General features: G+C 48.5%; 1 protein-coding gene across 7 annotated transcripts in view; it reads right to left on the reverse strand.

Moving 5' to 3' along the window:
* REEP1 (receptor accessory protein 1) overlaps window positions 1-16,718 on the reverse strand; it is a 219,947-nt gene that overhangs the window by 195,755 nt on the left and 7,474 nt on the right. For all 7 annotated transcript variants that reach the window (XM_075856587.1, XM_075856527.1, XM_075856553.1 and 4 more), the window contains exon 2: window positions 14,797-14,954. In XM_075856587.1, the coding sequence (XP_075712702.1) occupies window positions 14,797-14,891 (95 nt within the window). In that variant the 5' untranslated portion in view covers window positions 14,892-14,954. The remainder of the gene's footprint in view (window positions 1-14,796; window positions 14,955-16,718) is intronic.

Below are 16,718 nucleotides of genomic sequence, written 5' to 3' on the forward strand. Positions count from 1 at the left end.
TTACTCACCTCCCGACGCCTGCAGCCATGGATCTGTGAGCACTGGTCCCCGTCTCCCTCCTAGAAGATGCCAGCGCTCACTTCCGCTCCGTTCGGCTGTGTCCCATAGGGCCAGCGCGCGCAAATAGGAAATCGTCATCACTATCAACTGCCACGATTTCCTGGTGTATAAGAAGGCCCCTGGCCTTCTAATCCTTGCCTGAGCGTTGTTAGTCTTTCCCAGTCTGTCTCGCAATGGTCCCTTAGTGTCTCCCGTTCCAGCTGTTACCCGTGCCCTGTTACCGTTCCTATATTCCGTATTGTCCTAGTTCCTGTGCCTACCAGCGTTGGAGTAGTGTCTTCTGCCACGTCAAGTGTCTTCTGCCACGTGAAGTGTCTTCTGCCACGTCAAGTGTCGTCTGCCACGTCAAGTGTCTTCTGTCACGTCAAGTGTCTAATGCCACGTCAAGTGTCTTCTGCAACGTCAAGTGTCTTCTGCCACGTCAGGTGTCTTCTGCCACGTCAGGTGTCTTCTGCCTCATCGGATACTGCCCGCCACGTCTGGCGCCACCTGCCGCACCAGCCTCCATCCGTGCTGAAGCCACAGCCACCGTCCGGACTATTTCAGGTACCCAAGCATTACTGTCTGCCATTTGACTTTCACATAGACTGTGACCTGGTCAGCTGCCTCCCCGCTACGGCGGAGCGGCCTAGTGGGTCCACATACCCTGTGTCCGTGAAAGTACGCTCAGGCCAAGGAACCCGCTGGCCAGCCCAAGACCCTAGTACAGAAGATTCAGACAGAGATGCATGACCTACGCACACGTCAGGATCAACTCCTTGAGGCGGTGAATTCTATCCTGGTCCGCCTGGATCTACTCGCTGTTCCACCTCCGGTTCTTCCTACTGAAGCTGTTGCCGTGCCACTGCCTGTTGCTCCCCCTGTTTGTTCCAGATCCTCAGTTCCTCTGCTTCTTCCTCCTCGCTACGACGGTGACCCCAGAGCATGTAGACGATTTCTCAATCAATGCACGGTGCATTTTAGGCTACGGCCTCATCTCTTCCCCTCCGAGGAGGCCAAAGTGGCGTTTATTATCTCCCTCCTCGCTGGCAAGGCCCTCGCATGGGCGAATCCAATCTTGGAGCAACAAGGACCTGTATCCGCGGACCTAGCCTTGTCCCTGCAGTCCTTTCGTGCCGTGTTCGAGGAGCCGGGTCGAACATCCTCTGCCGCAGCCACTCTTTTGACCCTCAAGCAAGAAGGCTCCACAGTAGGAGAGTATGCTATCTCCTTCCGTACCCTAGCAGCCGAGCTGGCATGGAACAATGAGGAACTGGTGGCAACCTTCTGGCAGTGACTGTCCTGTCACATCAAGGACGAACTGGCAGCCCGCGACCTTCCTTCTACCTTGGATGCCCTCATCCTGTTAGCCACCCGGGTTGATATTAGAATCCGGGAGCGCTCTCAAGAGGTTCGTCAGGAGAGCCGGGCCCACAGACCAGCACCCTCTGTCCAGAGACCACTATTGTCCACTCCTAGTGCGCTACCTGAAGAACACATGCAGGTAGACAGAGTCCGGTTATCTGAACAGGAGAAGCAGCGCAGACGCTCCTCTGGACTTTGTATGTATTGTGGCCTCAAGGGTCATTTTGTGTGCCAATGCCCACAGAAACCGGGAAACTCCAGTACCTAGGGTTGATTGGAGAGGCAACTCTAGGTGGAACGTCTCCAAACGTTAAAACCTCTTCCAGATTATCGATACCTGTGGCCATCGTCACCGGACAGACATCACATCCTTCCTCCGCCTATCTCGACTCTGGAGCGGCTGCTAATTTTATCCAGCAGGATCTAGTGGATCGGTTTAGACTACTCACAGTCCGTCTGGAGAGACCCCTGGCAGTTGCCTCTGTGAATGGTCTACCATTGCCTGATCCGATCATGTTCATCACTGAGCCATTGACGCTACGGGTCAGAGCTCTTCACTCGGAACAGATCACCTTCCTGGTACTACCCAAGGCTATCAATCCTATCCTGCTGGGTCTGCCATGGCTCCGTCTACACGCCCCGACACTTGACTGGAATTCTGGAGAGGTTCTTCAATGGGGTTCCAGATGCCATTGCCTGTCACAAGTCCGTCCTGTTGTGCCCCCACTGCCTCAGTCACTTTCCGGCCTACCATCTCAGTATGCCAGTTTTGCGGATGTCTTTTGCAAAAGAGAGGCTGAGACGTTGCCTCCACATCGGAATTATGACTGTCCCATTGAACTGGTTACCAATGCTTCTCTTCCCCGTGGACGAGTATATACTCTCTCCTTGCCAGAGACTTTATCGATGTCAGCCTATATCAAGGAGAACTTGGAGAGGGGTTTTATTCAAAAATCTTCCTCCCCGGCCGGGGCAGGCTTTATATTCGTTAAAAAGAGAGATGGATCTCTCCGACCCTGCATTGACTACCGTGGTCTCAATCAGATCACGGTCAAGAACAAATACCCGTTGCCACTTATTTCAGAGCTGTTTGATTTCATACGAGGAGCCCAAAAAATTTCCAAGCTAGATCTGCGGGGGGCCTATAACCTAATCCGGATTTGCCGGGGTTACGAATGAAAGACGGCATTTAACACCCGCGATGGGCACTACGAATACCTAGTGATGCCCTTCGGACTGTTTAACGCTCCTGCAGTGTTTCAGGAGTTCGTTAATGATATCTTCCAAGATCTCCTCTATATGTGTGTTGTAGTTTATCTCGATGATATTCTAATTTTCTCCCCAGATCTGATGACCCATCGGAGGCATGTTCGTCAAGTTGTTCTGCGACTTAGAGAGAATCGCTTGTATGCCAAGTTAGAAAAATGCACCTTTGAAAAGAGGTCTTTGCCCTTCCTGGGCTACGTCATCTCGGATCAAGGCCTTAAGATCGACCCTGAGAAACTAATGTCTGTCCTGGAATGGCCACGTCCTCAAGGCCTAAGGGCCATACAGTGGTTCCTGGGTTTCGCCAATTTCTACCGGCAGTTTATTCCGAACTTTTCTTCTGACGGCTCCCATCTCTACCCTTACCAAGAAAGGTGTGAACGCCAAGGTGTGGACTCCAGAGGCAGAGTCCGCATTCATTAGCCTCAAGAGAGCCTTCACTTCAGCTTCAATCCTCCATCACCCTGACGTATCTCGGCAGTTCTCACTAGAGGTGGACGCTTCCTCTGTTGGTGCAGGCGCACTTCTGTTCCAGAGGAGCTCCAAAGGAAAGGCAGTTGTATGTGGTTACTACTCAAGACTGTTCTCTTCTGCTGAGCGCAATTACTCCATTGGAGATCGGGAGCTACTGGCTATCAAATTGGCCCTGGAGGAGTGGAGACATCTTCTAGAAGGCGCAGCTCACCCCATCCTGATCTTCACTGACCACAAGAACCTCACATACCTTCAGTCCGCTCAAAGACTGAATCCTCGTCAAGCCAGGTGGTCACTGTTCTTCACCCGTTTCCAATTTCTGCTCCACTACCGTCCCGCTGACAAGAATGTGAGGGCCAATGCCCTGTCCAGATCTTTTGAGACGGAAGACACAGTGGAGTCCCTTCAGACGATCATAGACCCATCCTGCGTTGTCACCGCCAATCCTCTGCAGCTTATAAATATCTCTCCAGGGAGAACTTTTGTTTGGTTGGCAGACAGAAAAAGAATTCTCCGCTGGGGACACAGTTCTAAACTAGCTGGGCACGCCGGTGTCCGTAAAACCCAAGACCTGATTGCTCGTCACTTTTGGTGGCCCACGCTACCTAAGGATGTTCTGGACTTTGTCTCTGCTTGCTCGGTGTGTGCCTCTAATAAAGTGACTCACTCCTAGCCTGCCGGCCTGCTTCGACCTCTGCCTGTACCCAGTGCCCCCTGGCAGCACATCGCAATGGACTTCGTCACAGACCTTCCTCTCTCAGCAGGATGCAACACCATCTGGGTGGTGGTGGACCGGTTCTCTAAGATGGCACATTTTATCCCGCTGACCGGCCTACCTTCTGCTCCCCGACTGGCGAGTCTCTTCATTCAGCACATCTTTCGCTTACATGGCTTGCCTCTTCACATTGTGTCTGACCGGGGGGTTCAGTTTACCTCTAAATTATGGAGAGCACTCTGTAAACTCCTGGATGTGATATGGACTTTTCCTCTGCCTATCACCCCCAATCCAATGGGCAAGTTGAGAGGATCAACCAGATCATGGAAAATTACCTCCGCCACTTCATCTCTTCACAGCACGATAACTGGGTACAGCTTCTGCCATGGGCCGAATTTTCTTACAACAACCACACAAGTGAGTCCACCACTTCCACTCCGTTTCACATTGTGTACAGTCAACATCCCAGAGTCCCTCTTCCTGTATCAACTTCATCTCAGGTACCCGCTGCTGACTCTGCATATGGGGACTTCCTGCAAATCTGGCAACAGACCCGGTCCTCTATTTTGCTGGCGGTAGATCGCATGAAGCGAAAGGCGGATGCTAGGAGAAGAGAGCCGCCTCAGTATCTTCCTGGGACTAAAGTCTGGCTGTCCTCTCGGAACATTCGCTTGAGGGTGCCTTCATACAAATTTGCTCCCAGGTTCCTAGGTCCTTTTGAGATCCTGCAACAAATCAACCCTGTCTCCTATAAGCTGCGGCTGCCTCCTACCCTCAGAATCCCTAACTCCTTCCATGTGTCCCTCCTGAAACCAGTGATCCTGAACCGCTACAGCAAGACTTCTAGTTCCACAGTTGCTTCCTGCGGTCCTTCTAATGTATTCGAGGTAAAGGAGATCCTGGACTGCAAAAGGGTAGGAGGAAGGACTTTCTATTTGGTGGACTGGAGAGGGTTTGGTCCTGAGGAGAGGTCCTGGGAGCAAGAAGAGAACCTCAGCGCCCCTGCTCTTATTAAAAAGTTCCTCTCTCACTCTGGCCCGAAGAAGAGGGGGCGTAAGAGGGGGGATACTGTAGCGTCCATGGCCGTGGGCCGTCGGGTTTACTCATCTCCCGACGCCCGCAGCCATGGATCTGTGAGCGCTGGTCTCCATCTCCCTCCTAGGAGATGCCAGCGCTCACTTCCGCTCCGTTCGGCTGTGTCCCGTAGGGTGCGCGTGCACGCTCGCGCCCGGCCTTAAAGGGCCAGCGCGCGCAAATAGGAAATCGTCATCACTATCAACTGCCACGATTTCCTGGTCTATAAGAAGGCCCCTGGCCTTCTAATCCTTGCCTGAGCATTGTTAGTCTTTCCCAGTCTGTCTCGCAATGGTCCCTTAGTGTCTCCCGTTCCAGCTGTTACCCGTGCCCTGTTACCGTTCCTATATTCCGTATTGTCCTAGTTCCTGTGCCTACAAGCGTTGGAGTAGTGTCTTCAGCCACGTCAAGTGTCTTCTGCCACGTCAAGTGTCTTCTGCCACGTCAAGTGTCGTCTGCCACGTCAAGTGTCTTCTGCCACGTCAGGTGTCTTCTGCCACGTCAAGTGTCTTCTGCCTCATCGGATACTGCCCGCAACGTCTGGTGCCACCTGCCGCACCAGCCTCCATCCGTGCTGAAGCCACAGCCACCGTCCGGACTATTTCAGGTACCCAAGCATAACTGTCTGCCATTTGACTTTCGCATAGACTGTGACCTGGTCAGCTGCCTCCCCGCTACGGCGGAGCGGCCAAGTGGGTCCACATACCCTGTGTCCGTGACACACGTCCTGCGTCTCCTTGGGGTTCCTGTCAATATTGTTTCTGAAATTTGTTTCATTGTTTTGGAGAGCCTTCTGTAAGAAGTTGGAGATTGATCTGTCCTTCTCCTCGGCCTTCCATCCTGAAACTAATGGCCAAACTGAGAGGACTAATCAGTCTCTAGAACAATATTTAAGGTGTTTTATCTCTGACTGTCAAGATGATTGGGTCTCCTTCATTCCCCTCGCCGAATTTTCCCTTAATAACCGGGTCAGTAACTCGTCGGGGGTCTCCCCCTTTTTCTCTAATTTTGGGTTTAATCCACGGTTCTCCTCCATTTCACCTGGTGGTTCCAACAATCCTGAGGTAGATGTCGTTCATCGGGAACTGTGCACAGTCTGGGCCCAGGTTCAGAAGAACCTTGAGGCATCCCAGAGCATCCAAAAGACTCAGGCAGATAAGAGATGTTCTACTAACCCCTTGTTTGTGGTCGGGGATCTGGTGTGGCTGTCCTCAAAAAATTTGCGCCTTATAGTCCCGTCCAAAAAATTTGCTTCCTGGTATATAGGGCCGTACAAGATCATTGAGGTCCTTAACCCTGTCTTCTTCGGGCTGGAGTTACCCCGGCCTTTCAGAGACACAACGTGTTCCATGCCTCCCTCCTGAAAAGATGCTCCCCGTCCTTGGCTACCTCGAGAAAACCTCCGGTCCCTGTTCTCACTCCTGAAGTGGTAGAATTTGAGGTGGCCAAGATTGTGGACAGCAGGATGGTCCAAGACTCCCTCCAGTACCTGGTCCATTGGAGAGGATACGGGCCTGAGGAGAGGACTTGGGTACCCGCCTGGGATGTTCACGCCGGGTTATTGCTCAGGAAGTTCCATCTTCGGTTCCCCAACAAGCCAGGTCCACCTAGGAAGGGTCCAGTGGCCCCTCATAAAAGGGGGGGGGGTACTGTAAAGGATTTGCTTGACACAGTTTCTGTGTCGACGCCCGTGGTTAATCAGTCTGCATCTGTGCCTAGGTCTGGTAGAGTGACTCGATCTGCTACCACCCAGGCTGGTAGGCCCAGGAGTGGGAGAACCTATCACAGCCTGGCCAGACGGTTCTAGCTCCCGCCCTTGGTCTATGTATGCCTTCATTTGCTGCTTGTCCTTTGCCTGTGATTCTCTCTGGTTCCTGGCTCCGCTGTTCCTGCTACTTACATTTGACCTGCTCCATATTGACCCTGGCTTGATTGACTACTATTCTTCTGCTCTGCTTTTGTTACCACGTACTCTCCTGGTTTGACTCGGCTCGTTCACTACTCCTTTTGCTCACGGTGTTGCCGTGGGCAACTGCCCCACTTCCCTCTCTTCGGTGTACCCTGTCTTGTGTTGTCTATCGTCACATATTGAGTGTAGGGACCGTCGCCCAGTTGTACGCCGTCGCCTAGGACGGGCCGTGCAAGTAGGCAGGGACTGGGTGGCGGGTAGATTAGGGCTCACTTGTCCGTCTCCCTACCCCGTCATTACAGAAAGTTTATTAAAGGTCCGGCTGGACCAAAGCAATTGCGGTAATGAAGCATTTCTTTAAAGACTCAAAAGCCATAACAGCCTCTGGACTCGTTACCTACATCAGCCCCTTCTTAGTAAGGTCAGTTTAGAAAACTCACCAACGTATTTTTAATAAGAATTAGCAAAGCCCAGAAAACTCTGGTGAGCCTTAAGGGTTTTCGGCTAAACCCAGTTAACAAGGGCCTGTACCTTGGAAGGATTCATACTAAAACCCCTAGCTGAAAGGACGTACCTCAGAAAATTTACTTCCTGAGATCTAAACACACATTTCACTAGTTTGGCAAACAGAAAACGTTCCTGTAATCTTTTCAGCACAGCACAGATGTGAGAGACATGTGATGCCTGGTCAGGAGAATAAATGAGTATGTCATCTAAATAATCAACCACTAATCTGCCTATAAAATCCCTAAATATATATTTAACGAATCCTTGAAAAACAGCTGAGGTATTACAAAGATCGAAATGTCCAGGTATTCTTAATGTCCTTCTGGGGTATTAAATGCAGTCTTCCACTCATCCCTGGACCTTATTCTAATCAAGTTGTATGCTCCCCTGAGATAAAGTTTAGCAAAAATCCAGCCTTTTCTCCCATTTAAGTGAATGGGAGAAAAGGCTGCAATACCTGTGAATCGCCGCTAAATGCGTTTAGAAGATTTACAGTGAGCAAGTAGAAATGAAGGGGAAGAAGCGTTTGTACGAGCGCTGCAGCCCCTTCAAAACAGCTGATTGGCGTTGCTCCCGGTGGTTGGATCCCAACTCCTGAGGATAGGCCATCAATTTTTACCGGCTTGAAAACCCCTTTAACTGGTTGCCGACACAGGAAGAGAATGCTCGTCCTTTTTGGTGAGTACTTCGCGCATTAGGACGAGCATTCTCGTCCTGTGTGACAGCAGTCTCTGCGCGCGATCAAGAGCGGGGCAACGGCTGTAATACACAGCCACGGCCCCGGTCTGACAGCGGAGAGGAGAGAAACATCTTCTCTCCGCCGTTAAGCCTTTGAACGCCGCAATGACAGCTGATCGCGGCATTCATGGAGAGGGGACTGCACTTTGATCGCGTCACAGAAAATAACTGTGACGCGATCAAAGTCAACAACTCATATGGCCAGACAGCCCAGGGTCCATTGAAGGACCCCAGGGCTGTCTGAACATATTTCCTGTTGTTAGGGCATACTGAGGTATGCCCTAACAACTGCCTGCGTACAATCAGTACACAGGCTAATGTACTGGCATATAGATCTATGCCAGTACATTACAGTTACAAAATCAAAATCAAAATCAAAATGATAAATCCCTTTATGGGATTAAAAAAAAAAGTCAAATGAATGTAAAAAAAAAATTATGATAAATAAATAAAAAGTAAAAAAATACACAAATACACATTTTTTTTATAATAAATAAACTTTTTAAAATATAAGTCCCAAAACATGAAATAATAGACATATTTGGTATCGCCACGACTGTAACAACCTGTACAACAAATGAATACCTATAACTGTACATGTGGACCTATCACACATCCAAGAAAGGAAAGAATAGAACAACAAGTACACATTTGTACCTTGTAATGATCACAATGCTTTATTGAAATACACATAAAAACATATTGGCCATCAGGACCTAAAATAGGACAAACAATTAAAATGCATAGATGTGGAGAACACTAAGGCTATGACAAATGAAGTGTACTCTGAATGGAACAAGATCAGAAATCAGTGAAAGGTAACTCAGGAAGTATTTCAATAAAGCATTCTGATCATTACAAGGTGCAAATGTGTACTTGTTGTTCTATTCTTTCCTTTTTTGGATGTGTGATAGGTCCACATGTGCAGTTATAGGTATTCATTCTATATTTTTCTTTGTTATATGTGGACGTTAATTTGAAACGTTATCGTTTGGTCTGTATCTACATAAGTATTCATCTGTACAACAAATGTATAACATTATTTATGATGATCGGTGTATGGTGTAAAAAAAAAAATATTAAAACTGCTGCGGAACTGCTTTTTTTCTGTATTTTCGCCAAAATAAAAATTTATAGAAATTAAACGATAATGTATTTGTACCAAAAAATGGTACCTACATAAAGTACAACTCGTCCCGCAAAAAACAAAGTCTCATACAACTATGTCGTACAAAACATAAAAGAGTTATAAGCGTCGGGAGGCAAAGAGCAAAATCTAAACAAATTGCTCTGTCCTCAAGGCCAAAATTGGCCGTGTCCTTAAGGGGTTAAATAAGTCGGGAATCAATGGCGAAGAATACTGTTTTTTTGCTGTAATTTTGTTAAGCTCCCTATAATTAATGCATGGCCTTAAACCTCCATCTTTCTTTTCAACAAAAAATAATCTTGTCCCTCCAGGAGACGAGGAAGGTCTGGTGAATCCTTTACGTAGACTATCAGCAATATAGACTGTCGTCGGGAAAATACAGATTCAAACTGCTTGAGCAGTCGGGAACCAGGCACCAAATTAATAGGGCAGTCATATTCCCTATTAGGACGCAACATGTCACTGTTGTGCTCGCAGTCGCTGACCACCGGTACACGCTGTACTCACCTGCAGCCGCGACCGCAGGACACTGCAAGCTTGTCTCTCAGGCGATGCCAGCACATGCGGTTGCACTCTGCTACTTCTGACTCTTGGGTGCGCGTTCGTCCCTGGCCTTAAGAATCCTGTTCCCAGTGTTCCCGTATTATGCTTCCTGTAACTGTGTTTGTTCCTGAGCTGAAGTGTTGGAGTCATGTCTGTTCCATCTGCCATGTCCAGTGTCACCTGCCACGTCCAGTGTCACCTGCTACGTCCACTGTCATCTACCACGTCTACTGTCATCTACCACGCCAAGCATCATCTGCCACGCCTAGCCTCATCTGTGCCATGAATCATCTGTGCCAAAGCGTCTGCTACACCTCCTGTCTGTCTGGATTCTCTTACAGGTACTCTTGTGCTAAGACTTTTACATTAACTGTTGTTTGGCTATCTGCCACTCCACTACGGCGGAGCGGCCTACTGGGTCCACATACCCCAGAATCGTGACAGTCACTTTCAGAGTCAGAAAAAACATCAGAGAAATTTTCTAGATAATGAGGCGAGACAGGTTGGGAGGTGGAGACGGAAATGAGAGGAAGTGACATACAGGAAGAATGGCAGTCAAGGTGCCACTTCACAATATCACCCAGACGCTGGTCCACCACTGGATTGTGCTTACGTAATCAGGGGATTCCAAGCACCACAGCAGCGGGTATTGACTCAACGACAAAAAATTCCATTATCTCACAATGTATGGCACCTACCAGCAGAGAAATTTCAGGAGTCATAAAACAGATCTTATCTTGAAGCAAAGGATGTTTATCTATAGCGGTCACCTTAATAGGAACAGACAACCTGGTCAGAGCCAGCTTAAAGAGGCTCTGTCACCAGATTTTGCAACCCCTATCTGCTATTGCAGCAGATCGGCGCTGTAATGTAGATTACAGTAACGTTTTTATTTTTAAAAAACGAGCATTTTTGGCCAAGTTATGACCATTTTTGTATTTATGCAAATGAGGCTTGCAAAAGTACAACTGGGCGTGTTGAAAAGTAAAAGTACAACTGGGCGTGTATTATGTGCGTACATCGGGGCGTTTTTACTACTTTTACTAGCTGGGCGTTCTGACGAGAAGTATCATCCACTTCTCTTCAGAACGCCCAGCTTCTGGCAGTGCAGACACAGCCGTGTTCTCGAGAGATCACGCTGTGACGTCACTCACAGGTCCTGCATCGTGTCAGACGAGCGAGGACACATCGGCACCAGAGGCTACAGTTGATTCTGCAGCAGCATCAGCGTTTGCAGGTAAGTAGCTACATCGACTTACCTGCAAACGCCGATGCTGCTGCAGAATCAACTGTAGCCTCTGGTGCTGATGTGTCCTCGCTCGTCTGACACGATGCAGGACCTGTGAGTGACGTCACAGCGTGATCTCTCGAGAACAAGCTCTGTGTCTGCACTGCCAGAAGCTGGGCGTTCTGAAGAGAAGTGGATGATACTTCTCGTCAGAACGCCCAGCTAGTAAAAGAAGTAAAAACGCCCCGATGTACGCACATAATACACGCCCAGTTGTACTTTTACTTTTCAACACGCCCAGTTGTACTTTTGCAAGCCTCATTTGCATAAATACAAAAATGGTCATAACTTGGCCAAAAATGCTTGTTTTTAAAAAATAAAAACGTTACTGTAATCTACATTGCAGCGCCTATCTGCTGCAATAGCAGATAGGGGTTGCAAAATCTGGTGACAGAGCCTCTTTAAGCTCTTTTACCACCCTGAAATCTATCAAATTGATGGCTGCCCCACAGTCAATAAAAGCCTTTTCCCAACAATTCTTATTATTATAGTACAGAAATACCGGTGGCAAAACTTTAGAGAAAAAAAGAGAAGATACCTGCGTGCATTGGTGGGCTTGCTCGGACCCACCCAGGCAAAGCAGTATTCCGGTGAAATGTATTTAGGACAGGAGCAGAGTTGATGTCCGGGATCACCACAATAGAAGCATAGTCCATGTTCCCTACGGTAGATCCTCCGGTCACGTGCCGATCGCACGACCCCAATTTGTATGGGATTATGTGGAGAGTGCAACACGGCTTCTGCTTTAGGTAAAGGAGGTACGGTAAACGACTGTTCCAGATAACGCTCACACAGATGTCTATCCAGTCGAATAGCTAGGGACATGGCTGACTTAATGATAGTAGGAGGAGGGTGTTATGGCCTCTGTTAACTATACGCAATACTGACAGCGAAGGGCCAGGTCATTCCACTTGGAATCAGTAGCCCACTGTCACGACGCAGGGTGTGGACCCACTGGTCCGTACCGCGTAGCGGGATAGCAGCTGGCCAACTAGGTACAAAACAATGTCTATAGTCCAGAAAGGGTACCTGAGGCAATGTAGACAGTGGCGGAGACACAACTTGGCTTTCACCATAAATGGCACAGTAGATGCAGCGGAAGACACAACTTGACTTTCACTGTAGATGGCACAGAGGTACGGTAGCACGGGATATAGGGTACAGGCAGCAGGAAGGGGTTACACTGGGAACTGGAAAACACTGGGAGACCATTTGCAAGACAAACTTTAGGTATACAACAACGCTCAGGCAAGGAATAAGTGGGCAAGACCTTTTTATAGTCCAGCAGCATTCTGGCTAATTACTGATTATAAACAACTGGACGCGTACTGGATCTTTAAGGCCGTGCACGCGCGGACGCGTGCGACCTGCAGGAAACAGTCACAGAACCCGGAACTGATTGCCGGCGTCTCCCAGGAGGGAGATGTCGCCGAGAACACAGACGTCCATGGCCGGAGCCGTCAGATGGTATGTCTGAACGACGGTCCGCAGCCATGGACGTTACAGTATCCCCCCTCTTACACCCCTCTTCTTGGGGCCAGAGCGGGAGAGAAATCTCTTCACGAGGACAGGGCCATCGATGTTCTCCTTTGGCTCCTAAGACCTCTCTTCTGGACCAAATCCCCTCCAATCCACCAAATAAAACGTCCTTCTCACTTTCTTGGTGGCCAGGATCTCCCTCACTTTGAAAGTCCCTGACGAACTGCCAAGAGCCACTGCGGAACTAGGAGTCCTGGAGTAGCGGTTCAGGACCACAGGCGTCAGCAAGGAGACATGGAAGGAGTTAGGGATCTTGAGGGTAGAAGGCAGCCGAAGCTTGTAGGACACAGGATTGATTTGTAGCAGAATCTCGAAGGTTCAGAGGAACCTGGGAGCAAACTTGCAAGATGCAACCTCAGCCGGATATTCCTGGAAGACAGCCGGACCTTCGTACCTGGAAGAAACTGGGTTCTCCATAATCTGGTTAACCCTTTCAACTTGTCCATTGGACTGAGGATGATAAGCCGAGGAGAAGTCCAACTTTACACCGAGAAGCCCGCAGAGTGCTCTCCAGAACTTTTAGGTGAACTGGACCCATCGATCCGAGACAATATGCAGAGGCAAGCCATGCAGACGAAAGATGTGTTGAACGAAGAGGTCAGCCAATCGAGCAGCAGAAGGCAGGCCAGTCAGGGGAACAAAATGAGCCATTTTAGAAAATCGATCCACCACCACCCAGATCACACTGCATCCCGCAAAGAGAGGCAGATCTGTGACAAAGTCCATAGCAACATGCTGCCAGGGGGCATCGGGCACAGGCAGTGGTTGGAGCAGACCGGCTGGTCTGGAGTGGGCAACTTTGTTTGCTGCCCACACCGTACAGTAGGAGCCAAAGTCTGTGACGTCTTTGGGCAGCGTGGGCCACCAGAACTGACGGGCAATTAGGTCTCGGGTCTTACGGGCACCTGCGTGATGTGCCAGGTTGGAACTGTGACCCCAGCGAAGGATTCTTCCTCTGTCTGCCAGATGTACAAAAGTTCTTCCTGGAGGAATGTCTCTAACTTGCAGAGGGTTAACAGAGAAGATGCAGGAAGGATCAATAATATTCTGTGGGGACTCCACAGTGTCCTCTGTTTCAAACAACCTAGACAAGGCATTGGCCTTCACATTCCGAGCAAAGAACAACGACCACCTGGCTTGATGAGGATTCCGCCGTTGACCCATCTGTAGATAGGTCAGGTTCTTGTGGTCCATGAAGACCAGGATAGGATGAGCTGCGCCTTGCAGTAGGTGTCTCCACCCCTGCAGGCCCAGCTTGATGGACAGTAACTCCCGATGTCCAATCGAGTAGTTGCGCTCTGCGGTAGAAAACAGCTTAGAATAGTAGCCACATACCAGTCTTGCCTTTCGAACCTCTCTGGAACAAAAGTGCACCGGCACCAACAGAGGAAGCGTCCACCTCTAATGAAAACTGTAGGGACACATCAGGGTGATGAAGAATAGAGGCTGACGTGAAGGCCTTTTTTAAGGTTTTAAATGCGACTTCTGCTTCTGGAGTCCACACCTTGCCATTCATATCCTTTTTAGTGAAGGTGGAGATGGGAGCTGTCAATGAAGAGAAGTTGGGAATGAACAGCCAGTAGAAGTTGGCGAATCCCAGGAAGCGTTGTATGGCCCTTAAGCCTTGGGGGCGTATCCATTCCAGAACAGCTCTTACTGTAAAGGATCTGCCAGGCACAGCTTCGGGGTTAACTCCCATAGGTAATCAGTCTACACCTGAATCTACGTCTCTGAGACTGACTCCTTCTTCCACCACTCAGGATGGCAGGCTTAGGAGTGGGAGAGCCTATCGCAGCCTGGCCAGACGGCGCTAGCTCCCACCCTCTGTCTATTTATACCTGCCTTTCCTGTTCCTCCTTGCTTGTGATTCTTTCCTGGCCCAGCTACAGCTCCTATCTATTTGATCCTGCTCCATACTGACCCTGGCTTACTGACTACTCTTCTGCTCTGCATTTGGTACCTCGTGCTCTCCTGGTTTGACTTGGCTCATTCACCACTCTGTTGCTCACGGTGTTGCCGTGGGCAACTACCCCTTTCCCTTGTATGTTTGTCTCGTGCACTTACTGAGCGTAGGGACCGCCGCCCAGTTGTACCCCGTCGCCTAGGGCGGGTCGTTGCAAGTAGGCAGGGACAGAGTGGCGGGTAGATTAGGGCTCACTTGTTCGTTTCCATTACCCCGTCGTGACACTTACCTTCTAAGGGTCCATTTTGAGACCCTGATCGGAGATGATATAGCCCAGGAAGGGTAGAGACTTATTTTCAAACACGCACTTCTCCAGCTTGTCATAAAGATGATTCTCCCTTAATCGAAGCAACACCTGGCGGACATGACCCTGATGATTCACAAGATCTGGGGAAAAATCAAAATGTCATCGAGATACAACACAGACATAGAGGAGATCACGAAAAATGTCAATGACAAAATCTTGAAATACCGCGGGGGCGTTACACAGGCCGAAGGGCATGACCATATATTCGTAGTGTCCATCACATGTATTAAATGCAGTCTTCCACTCGTCACCCTAACGAATCCGGATTAGATTGTAAGCCCACCGCAAGTCTAGCTTAGTAAAAAATTTGGCCCCCCGTATGCGATCAAACAGTTCTGAAATCAAAGGCAATGGGTACCTGTTCTTCTCCGTTATCTGGTTGAGGCCTCGGTAGTCAATGCAGGGTCGGAGGGATCCATCTTTCTTCTTGTCAAAGAAAAACCCGGCTCCGGCCGAGGATTTACGTATGAAGCCCCTCTCCAGATTCTCCTTAATGTATGCTGGCATAGACTGGGTAGGGGACGAATCAGGAACCAAGTCGATGGGGCAATCATATGCTCGATGTGGAGGCAATGTCTCGGCTTCCTTCTTGTTGAAGACATCTGAGAACAGAGAGTAACAAGGAGGCAACTCTGCCAGTGACTGATGCGGAGGAGACTGAGGCGGATGGACATGCACCAGACAGCGGTCGTAACACTTGGGACCCTACTGGAGAACCTCTCCAGAGTTCCAATCCAGGACTGGGGCGTGAAGACTGAGCCAAGGCAAACCCAGCCTTGGGCAGGATAAACAGGGAGATGAATTCAGAGTGAAGAACTCCCCACTTGGAGTCTTAACGGCTTGGTCACAGACAAAACTGGGTCAGGCAAAGGCTGTCCATCTACCGAGGCAACGATCAACGGCCTTTCCAGCAGAACAGTGGGCAACTGAAGAAGATCCACAAGGTCTTGGCAGATGAAATTGGCTGCAGAGCCAAAGTCCAGGTAGGCAGAGACTGGATGGGGTCTCCCGCCAGCGACGATGCTCACAGAAATGAACAGTTTGGAGGAGAGTTCTCTATTAACCCCTTCCCGTCGTAAACAACTTTCAGATTTTAATTTTCGTTTTTTCCTCCCCACCTTCCAAAAGACATAACATCTTTATTTTTCCGTCGATATAGTACTATCAGGGCTTGATTTTTACGGGATGAGTTGTAGTTTTTCATAGCACCATTTATTTTGCCGTATAATGTTCTAGGAAACGGGAAAAAATTTATTTGTGGGGTAGAAAATGAAAAAACCAGCGATTCCTCCATGTTTTTTTGCGCGCCGTTTTTACGTAATTCACTGTGCAATTAAAACAACATGTTAGCTTTATTCTGTGGGTCAATACGATTACGGAGATACCAAATATATATAGTTTTTTGTATATTTTACTACTTTTAGAAGTAAAAACCTAAGTGTAAAAAAGAAAATTAATTTTGTGTCGCCAAATTCCGAGAGCCATAACTTTTTTATTTTTCTGTCGATTAAGTGGTATGAGGGCTTATTTTTTGTGGGATAAGCTTTAGTTTTTAATAATACCATTCTGGTGTACATGCGACGGTTTGATCACTTTTTATTTCATTTTTTGTGGGAGATTATGTGACCAAAAAATAGACATTCTGGTATTTACATTTTTTCTTTTTACGGCGTTCACCGTGCGGGTTAAATAATAATATATTGTAATAGTTTAGACTTTTACAGACGTGGCGATACCAATTATGTTTATTTATTAAATTTTTTACTATGCTCTAGGGGGAAAAATGGTAAAAGTTTTTTTTTTTTACTTTTAATATATATTTTTTTTTTACACAAAAAAAACAA

This window comes from Rhinoderma darwinii, chromosome 1 (assembly GCF_050947455.1).
Source record: "Rhinoderma darwinii isolate aRhiDar2 chromosome 1, aRhiDar2.hap1, whole genome shotgun sequence".
Classification (NCBI taxonomy): Eukaryota; Metazoa; Chordata; class Amphibia; order Anura; family Rhinodermatidae; genus Rhinoderma; species Rhinoderma darwinii.